Source organism: Zophobas morio, unplaced genomic scaffold (genome assembly GCF_036711695.1).
Source record: "Zophobas morio isolate AGI-343-1 ecotype UQ-CSIRO unplaced genomic scaffold, CSIRO_AGI_Zmor_V1 ptg000021l, whole genome shotgun sequence".
In the NCBI taxonomy this organism is placed as follows: domain Eukaryota; kingdom Metazoa; phylum Arthropoda; class Insecta; order Coleoptera; family Tenebrionidae; genus Zophobas; species Zophobas morio.
Genome location: NW_026972126.1, coordinates 783053 through 793279, shown reverse-complemented (window position 1 = coordinate 793279; position 10227 = coordinate 783053). Strand labels below are relative to the sequence as shown.

Sequence of the window (10227 nt, the reverse complement as noted above, 5' to 3'; positions counted from 1 at the left end):
ATTTAGCTTTGCTAAATTCACTAAAATAGACCAACGACGCTTTTTCATATGTTAAGCCTATAGCCCCTAGAAAACACATGTATTTCTAGGGCCTATAGCCTTGAACTTTTTTTTAGTTGCACCACATTTCTATGAAACAAACCCAGAAATAACATTTAGAACAACTTCTTCTACATCTGAAAACAAATCGTCTAACGGACTCATCCTGATAATTTTCTGTGACAAAAAAAGCAAAATTTGTTTACTGTTTATAACTGTTGCTATCATTTTGAATAATCAGATTCACCTGCTACTCTGAATTAGGTACTCCTAATATTCAACGAGAGTAGTTAGTACTTGATTGACGGCAGCAAAAATGATTCCATTTGTTATATATTCAAGGGTTGTACAGAAAATTTTGTACACAATTCGTGAGATACACCACAATCGCACTTATACTCGTATTTCCATATTTGTGGGATGATAATGTGTGTTTCGCACTCAATGCGTAAATAATTTATTATCAATTTTAATTCTGTAATGTGTCATATTTCAGATTTGTAATATCAGTTTTTACCGTACTAGTGCCGCTACAGATCTTTTTGCCGCACTAATGTATTAGTACGAAAAAATTAAAAAAATAAATTCGCATTGATAACTTTATTACATCGTCTTTCTCTGTTCCATCTGGTGTTCCGCAAGGTACTCATTGCGGACCCTTTCTATTTCTATTATTCATAAGTGATTTAACGGAGTGTTTACGATATTCAAATTATTTGTTGTACGCGGACGATCTAAAGATCTTTAAAGTCATTCGAGATACACAAGATTTAGAACAAGTACAATTAGATCTTGACATGCTCTTTGAGTGGTGCAATAACAACTTACTCCCCTTAAATTTAGATAAATGTTATATTATGTCAACTTTTAACATAAAATCTATCATCAGTTTTAAGTACCAACTGAATAAGCGTTGTATTAAACGTGTGACTCAGATTAAGGATTTAGGAGTAATTTTCGACTCATCACTTTCGTTTAAAAGTCATTATTCCTATATATCCAAAAAAGTTTTGAACATGGGGGGGTTTATTTGGCGAAATTGTCATGAGCTTTCACCTTTGGTCCTCAAAAGTTGATATTGCTCCTTGGTTCGGACACACTTAGATTATTGTTCACCTGTTTGGTCACCTTTATATATGTTGTTCGGGAGCTGCTATAAAATGCTCAGAAAAAATGTTTGAGAGCTCTCGAATTTAAAGTTGGCTTCAAACATATTAAAGGCGACTACATTTGGATTCAACATCATTTTAATATACAATCCCTATATATTCGAAGATATATAATGGATGCTTGTGTTCTGCACGGGATAATAAATGGTCGTATTGACAATACATCGCTGATATCAAGACTATCCTTCTTGTACCCTGCCGTCAACAGCCGCACAATTCGAAGTAAAGATAATTTTAGGGTAGCACCATCGACGTCGAATATAGGTCGTAATCATCCTTTACATAGAATGATGCTAGGTGCAAATGATTATTCGAACAACAGCAATATACGAGTATCGATGTTTGATTCTCCTTTGACCAAATTTAAATTCAAAATTTCGTTATTATATAACAGTAGATTTTAGTTCATTATTTATTGTTTTCATATTAGTAACCGCCAAGCCATGAATATTTTGTTTTGACTTTACTTATTAGGGAACACTAGAATATGTATTATCTAGTTAATTTAGTTTAATAATTCTAAATGTAAATTGAAGATTCCATTACAAATAAATTAAATTAAATTAAATTTCCTTAACAATTGATGCAGCTTTTTGCAAAAAATACAGGATTTTATTTTGGCAACCTTCTGACTTCCGTTTCAAGAATGACACAACTTGATGACATTGACTAATAGGTATCGACACTAAGGTCCGCAATATAGTCGACCGCCACTATAAGCAGGTTGGTTTTAGCTTCCCTGCTTGTTCCATAAAATAGGCAAGGAAACAAGTTCACCCAGTGCATGTATACTATTTTATCACTTCACTATAAATAAAAATAAATAAATAAATAAATAAATAAATACATAAATAAATAAATACATAAATAAATAAATACATAAATAAATAAATAAATAAATAAATAAATAGAAATAAAAATTTATTTCAATTATCTCATAATTCTGATGGTAGGCCTTGCATGTCAAAATTAACATTATAATTATTTTTTATTAAATTATTTTTATAATTTTGTGCAAATGTAACAAAAAAAACATTAGAATGAGCAATTGTGGTTTTATTTAGATTGTTATTCAACCATAAGCAGGAGTGGCAGTGAGTGCCTACCTAAGAAACAGTTTATTTGAAAATCAGACAATACTGAAATGAAGACTTCGCTGACATGCAGGTATGGGCATTTACCGACCACGACGAGGTTCACAAAGATTTCAAACAATTGTTCACCTTCAAACTTCAAAAAAGTTGCCAATTGACATATTACATACTGATTGTGAATAATATTACAAGTACATATTACATAGTGGGGTGGCAAGCGTTTCATTTTTTTGTAGAGAAAAGAGGCGTGAAACCCCTATGTGAAATAATATCGGAAATTGATTAAAACTTTCCCCGAGGTTTGTATACTGTTATTCAGTTATTTTAAATAGCCTTTAAATAAATAAATAAACATGTTATAAATTAGAACATTTAAAATGCAAAAATTGACGCTTAATTACTATTTTTACGTTCCAGGTGTAAAAGTGACATAATATGTCAATTTCCAACCGTGAGAAATGAAATCAGAGGTACTCACTCTTAAACATTTAAAAGTTTCACAATGTCACATTCAGATTATTATTTATTATTGACCGATTGTGAACAAACATATTTCTTCAAATAGGTAATTACACATTTTACAATGAATAGAATAAAAATATGCACTCTAACTCCGTTGTTGTGAGAAAATCAAATATTGATAATTTCAGGGTAGATTCGTGCTAGAGTAGAATTTCGTTATTATGCATACCAGTTTTAATGTGAGAGCTGTTGATATTTTGGTATCGCGCAAGAGTTCGTATTCACATTTCGTGTTACAATAATCAGATAAGTATGATACATGAGTTTTTCGTATCTTTGGACAGTGTTAGAATAAATTGCGCCTAAGGCGCACGACTCCCGTTTAATTACAATTAAATGAGAAAACACACGGTTGTTTTAATAAAGCGGCAAATCTTCCTTCACCCCGGAAGTTTATATTTAGTTTACAAATACGGGAGTTACGTACACAGAAGACTAGAAGACGAGCGATCCGTAAGGCGTTCTACTCCTTCGCACAATAGCTTTAAAACAATCGTTTTCTTAGTGCTTTCCCAACTGGGAAAAGGGAGGAACCATTGTACCCTGTAATCGAGCCATCAGACCTGACTATAAAAGTAAGACAAGACTAAAACTGATTGTTTCGAGTTAATTACATTACTGCTTTGACACAATTCCTTTCAGTTAAGTGAGTTCATATCCTAGCGGTAATATACTTTTAATAGAAAATCAATCGGCGAAGATGAACTTCCTACGCTTAATTAAATATATGAGTGGAGATCTAGACGGATGTTTAGAAGATCTAGATCCAGATGAAATTTCAGTATTGTAACTTTCGTTTCTAGTGTTGTAAAAATACAAATGTGTAATATAACTTTAAATACATTTTTAAATTTAACAACAGGACTTTATGCCAAACGAATCTCACGGGAAACAATAATTCGGTAACATTTTCTAAACTAAAATATTACTTATATTTAGGACGTTTCAAAGAAAAGAGTTTACAATTTACATTTTCCATAGTCAATAACTAGTGTATTAATTTTAGTATCTTCAAGTAAAAGTAAAGATGTTTCAGACTTTTGCGGAGTTTTGACGAGCCGTTTCTGAGAAAATTTGTTAAATAAATCCATTAGAAATAAGAAATTTTGAGACAGTCAATTTAAAAACCACAATTAGTACAGTATTTCAGGGCGTATTTTTCATTAAAAATGCGTACAATATTTATGAACTTATATCACGTGATTAACTTTCTCGAGGGAATGGATGAATAAGTTGTATTTAAAGATTTTGTGGTCCATAAATCAGTTTATATGTTTACGTGGTGCATATAGAATTACACATCACATCTTCATTATTATAGTCAATAAATAAGTGTTAGTGTAGTGACGAGGGATGTGTAGTTACAGAAATCATTGCACTCCATGTCACATGGTGTCAAAGGGGCAATCAAACGTGTCAGTATTTCCAGATTCTCCAAGTTAGCCAATCTAACTGACCGTGTAGGATGCCCATCCATTAAGGATGAATGCTAATTTTTAGATACTTTCCGAGCCTAACTTAAGATGAGTCATTACTCCTAGAGTACGAAAAAATGGGTCGCCCGTTTCCATCTACCTGTCTGTCTGTCCGCCGTAGGCGACGATTTTTATTAGACAGATAATCTCCTAAATTACAGGTCGGATTGTTGTCAAATTTTATATGTGTATTATAAATATCATGAAGATGGTAAACTGCTAGCCAAAATTTGTCTAAACACCCCTACCAATAACGTGATGACTTCACATCAAAATTGTATATAGTAAATGGGTTTTACATTGTTTAACATAGTCCTGCACGTGTAGTTTATGAATCCAAAGTACATCCAGATTTTTAGGAAAAAAGTCAAAATTATTTAACAACATTTTGCAATTTAATTTTGAATCTAAAACACCGAGTGTTTTGAAATCTTGCAGGCCCTTTGAAGTTATTGTAACTTCAAAGAGAAATTTCAATCAAAATGTAGGTATCTCTTTCTCCCCCCAAATAATTGATGATGTCACCTCAAAGTGTTGCCGAATAAATTCTACCCAAAATGTGCAAAATATTACTATTGTATATATAATAGTATTGTATTCCCAAATTTTCGGGAATATAGAGCCGTTCCTGATTTGATCAATAAAATAAACTGATTCGCCCATGAATTTTTTTGTATCATCTGCATAAGCAAATCAAAAAAATATGAATGCAATGATAAATCACAAATATAGAGTGATGATACTTTGCATCATTCCAAGAAGATTTATTCGATAAAATTTTCACATCACAGATATCATCGATTTTTTGGGAGGGGATAAATAAATACATTTTAATTAACAATTTACCATAATTACGAAAATCTTAAAGCATTTGTAACATTTCAAAGCATACGGTTTTGCATTTTCTGATTTATTCAATAAAATAAATTGACCCATTCGTTAAGTTTTTTGAGTCACCCTGTGTACGCGAAGCTAAAAAATTCGTCGAAAGTTGTTTCGAGAGAACTTCCTTAGCACCTAAAGTACAATGAAACAATATCTAGCATATTCCAATTGAGTGTTTGGAGTTTTAACTCCTTTCTTGTTGTAATATGGAACACGTATTCGCGCCGGAATAGGAGAAGTCGAGTTCCAGCTACGAGCTTGGTGTCGGTGTCGGTGTCACCGAGACCGGTCTGAACCGAGTCTGAATATCGGCATATAACGCCGCACTATAGGTAGAGAGAGAAATAAACTATCAAAACAATATGTACATAAAGTGCCTCATAAAGTGGTGCCGATTCCGTCTCTTAACACCCCTAGGATGCTCTAAAAAAACACAACCTACACCCACAATTGCCAGAATTCAGAGATATTTTAATTTACACCACAATGATCCTCAGGATGCAGAAGCGATGTACAGCTAATTCTCGGCACTCTGTCTCCTGTTCCTCGACGAATTATCCTTGGTCGAAGATACATTGCGGTCAGGTCATTAGTGTGCATAGGCTTTGACTGGCAGCGCCCCCTGTTCGCAGCGGTAGTAACTAGCGACTAAAGTGACAAGAGAACAGTCATGTTAATTGCGTATGTATGTTTGTATGTATGTATTACAGTTACGAACATTTTAACAAACAATATATTGTTAGTAAGTACCAGGAATAGTTCTACAAAAATAACACTTACAAGTAAACCGATGATTTTCTAAGTCTATAATTAATTATTAACCGATGAAACTGGTAAAGGCTCTATAAATGAGACAAACTGATTAATTTCCTCTGTTTTTTGGGTTGCTTCTGTAGTTCCCTATTATGCAATTTCAATGTGTAAAATATACTTAGGTAATCGCACAAATAATGACAAAAGATTGTTCAGTGTAATATGCAAACTGTTCATAAAGAACATTAAGATTGCCATAAGGTAAAGTTTCAGAATTGTGGGCTTGGAAATGACATTGTAGTTTCTAAAATTTCCGCCACATGCCTTTTCATATTCATGGCATATCTGAGAAGAGTGTTGTAAGTCCGTACCCACTGGGTATTAAGTAGTAGTAAGATATTGAGAGATTACTACATGGATGCTTGTATGTTATTAAGGCCAGCTGATTTTTAAGTGGTCTACCAACTTGAAGCAAAACTGTATTATGTTCAAATGAACTAATGACAGCACTTTCTAATTGGTACCCACTGAGTATCTACATATTTATCGTAAGATATTTTGTTCAGCTAAATCAAACTCTCTGTACACTGTCCCATCGATTTCTAGGATATTACGAGGTGGTTGGGAATTATTAATTATGGTAATGATGTATCTCTCCCTTAAATTGGAGATATCTTCACTAGCACATAAAAATGTTGCTAAATCAGTAGCACAATAATTACATCCATATATTCAGTTGTTACATGTCAGGCAATGACAAGAACATTAGGACACTTTATAATTCACTATTAATCAGGTTGTAAACATTACAAAAGTTCCAAAAAATTTTAGAGGTAATACGTTCATTTTTCGAATAAACGTAATGATTGTTATATTTTAATCTTGTCTTCTTCCGTTTATGAAGAATCTGGTATTTCACTAAAATTTAAATAGCGCGCCCGAAAGTGACTGTTTGGGGCGCAGTACATAAGGACTATTGTCGCTTAATTTTGCCAGCTGTCGTATCACTATTACCTCTGAGTTTGACTGTCCCAACGACTAAATTAGGTACAGAGAGTATTCAATTACTACAGTTTTTCAAAGACACACTGATGTTGGACATAGTAGTTTGACTGTTCCAACGAGTAAATTAGGTACAACAATTGACGCCGTTTTCAAATGCTTTATTACCCATTTAAGAACTGATATTTATATTGGTAAATATCACATTGTACTTTACTTTTTTTTATACAATATTGTTATAATAAACAAGAATTGACAACACCTGGATATTTTTACATTTTAAATCGAATAAGTTATAAATACTGCTTTAGCATTTGTAAACATTTACTTGTTACTTTAGTTGGTAAATTACAATTGTAATAGACAACTCATGGATATTTACTTTAATTATTAACTCAATCATCATTTTGTCAAAAAACACAAATGCAACATATTTTTGGTTTTTATTATTTTTTAAGAGAAAATTAATGACTTCCTGACGTCCCTGGATCGACGCACTCTTTTTTTTTACACAATTTTGTGATGACGTCATCAACTTCTTTGTAAGGACACGTATAGCAACTTGGGTTGGTGCAGTGTAATACTAAAAATAACAGTAATGCATTCCCAAAATTTGGTGTGAAAATGGAGTGACCGGTTCCTGATTTAATCAATAAAATAAATTGACTCGTTCATTAATATTTTTGAGCCACTAGTTTAAGCAAATCTACAAAATATAAATACAGTTATAAATTACAAGTACAACCTCAGCATATTTTGTATAATTTAGACAGTATTTGTATCGGCAAAATTTTGAGCTGATGTCATCAATTTTTTGGGGCGGATAAGCAAACGTATTTTGATTAAAAATTTATCATGCTTATCATAACATCAAAACATCTATAAGATTTCAAAGCACTCAGTTTTGCAGATTCAAAATTAAATTGCAAAATGTTGTTTTAGAATTTCTATTCTTTTTTAATCTGGACGTTTCGGGTAAAAACTCAACACGGATTCATAAATTACACGTGTAGGATTATCTTATTTGATACAATTTAAAATCCATTTACTATGTACAATTTTGAGTTGATGTCATCATGTTGTTGATAGGAATGATTCGACGAAGTTTGGTTAACGTTTTACCATGAACATGATATTCGTAATACATATAAAATTTGATAACAATCGTTTCATTAGCTTCGGAGATTGTCTGTCTATGAAAAGTCGTCATGGACGGCGGATAACCAGGCAGGCAGACAGACAAACAGACAGACGGAAACGGGATATCCATTTTTTTGTACTCTAGGGGTCATGACTTATCGAGAAAATTTGAAAGCACCCGATGGAAGCGATTACAATACTTTTCCGGAAATCGTCATTGAAACAGCATTTCCTTGCGACATTAGGCGCAGGAAAATTGGATTTCCCTGACTAGTACTGTAAAAACTACAAAAATGACGCAAAATAATTAGTTATTTAAACAAGAAAAATGTATTCAAAATTTCGTAAATTACACTATTTACAGATATTAACATTAATTGTAGAATTCGATATATTTGCAATGTTAATTCCAGACAGAGATTTATGATCAAGTTTAACCTTTTTATCAAAAATTTCAGTCGAGATTTCGGTGCAATAGATTTCAGATGAATCACTACTTGTAGAGGGACACGTCTCGATATTAGTGAAGAGTCTTTTTTTCGGACCAGCTTGTATTTTATTAGCTATATCTAATTTATTTTCGATGGACTCTTCTATGTATCCTTCTGCTACTGAACTGCTTTGCCATCCTCCATGCCTTTTTAAGTTGGTAATATCTCCTCCTGCGTCTACTAGTAAAGTCGCGGAACTGCGCCGCATACAATGTCCTGTGTATTCCAGAGGTGTTGGTAGACCAAGGTAGGTAGCAATTTGAGAAGGAAATTTACCAAATGAATGCAAGCCCACTGGTTGGACCGTACATTTCCCTTTCTTGTAATTTAAAAATAAGCGCTTGTGTGGAGTACTAGGCGGACGTAATTCCAAATAACGTCTGTATGTAGCAAGATTTCTTTCATCAACAACTACAAAGCGTCGAGGTTTTTTTGTTTTAGAATCAGGAATGTGTACTATTAGCACGTTATTTTGATCTTCAATGTCGTCAACTAACATCCTTGATAATTCGTCGCATCGACAGGCTCCAGACACCCCAAAAATAAGCGCCACCTGAAATTACCAAATTTAATAAAACTTAAATATGTAATCATTGTAATAACTTACTTTCATTAATAAAAATTCCTTGTCGGGAGCTTCAAGCAGAAATTTATCTATCTGGTCCCGAGACAAACATTTCGATTTTTTTGGTTGGTAACCAGTCGATTTTCGTTTTAGGTAAGCAGTTACCTTACAAAACTTGCTGATATCCAAATTTTCCTTCAACAAAAACACGGCTTTCAACATAGAGTAAGTGCTCCAGAGGCTTGAAGCCTTATAAGAACTTGATTTTTCCGCAAAATAAGCCAGAAATACGTCTTCCGTTAGCGAAGTAACATTTTTAAGCCTGCGCCAATCTTCAAAGATTTGGAACTGCTTTTCATACCGCTCCTTAAATTTCGACGGTAACAATTCTTCTGTAGCAGCAGCGGCTGCTTTGCTTAGGTCAAAAGGAACATCCTCACCAGTGTTTTCGCTTGTATTCATAATTAATTAATGAAATAAACACACAGCTCTGACGTACGCACAAAATTTTATAATTGTTTTGTTTGTAACCATCGTTTTCAAGAAATTGACAAACTAGATTTTTGCACAATTAATTAAAAAACTTGTTGGAAAATCTCGATTTTTAGCAATTTATTGCGATTTCCGGAAAAATTTAATACAAAACTCGTCAGTAAAATGTCTTATTTGACTCGGAGCTTTAAAATACTCGGCACAAAGTGCCTCGTATTTCAACATAGCTCCTCTTCAGTAATGAGACATTTTCCTGACTTTTATGTAAATATCTATTTCTAACTTACGGTCGGGAAGTAAAAATAAGATAATGTTTCAACAAACCGATTTGTTGTTTAGAAGATGAATCTACTGGGTGAAAATTTAAGAGCAATAAAAATTAGGGATGTACCGACTAGTGGCCGGCCGGTCGGATAAGCCGACTATTCGGCCGTTTTTCATCGTCGGCTAGCAGTCGGCGACTGGTCGGCTTTTTTTATTAAAATTAAAATAGTATATAAAACACTTAAATCCGGTTTACAGAACCTTAATTAGTTGTTAGTTAAAGTACCTTGTGACCGACTCTACGTCAATCAGACGTCGCTAATTGCCTTGTTAAAT

General features: G+C 33.2%; 1 protein-coding gene across 1 annotated transcript; it reads right to left on the bottom strand.

The window, feature by feature from the left end:
• Positions 1-5773: 5773 nt before the first annotated feature.
• LOC135133104 (uncharacterized) lies at positions 5774-9597 on the bottom strand. Its single transcript, XM_064061365.1, has 3 exons — positions 9178-9597; positions 8442-9123; positions 5774-5832 (listed from the first exon to the last, which is right to left on the bottom strand). Exons 1-3 carry the CDS (start codon positions 9595-9597, stop codon positions 5774-5776), a joined length of 1161 nt encoding a protein of 386 aa, XP_063917435.1.
• Between the last annotated feature and the right edge of the window lie 630 nt (positions 9598-10227).

What these genes read in the sequence shown, in the direction of transcription:
- LOC135133104 (XM_064061365.1), bottom strand. Translation starts at nt 9,597, where the DNA reads ATGAATACAAGCGAAAACACTGGTGAGGATGTTCCTTTTGACCTAAGC. An exon ending in AGGAATTTTTATTAATGAAA is followed by an intron (nt 9,124 to 9,177) that starts GTAAGTTATTAC and finishes TGGTAATTTCAG; the next exon opens with GTGGCGCTTATTTTTGGGGT. An exon ending in TACAATTAATGTTAATATCT is followed by an intron (nt 5,833 to 8,441) that starts GTAAATAGTGTA and finishes TTGTCACTTTAG; the next exon opens with TCGCTAGTTACTACCGCTGC.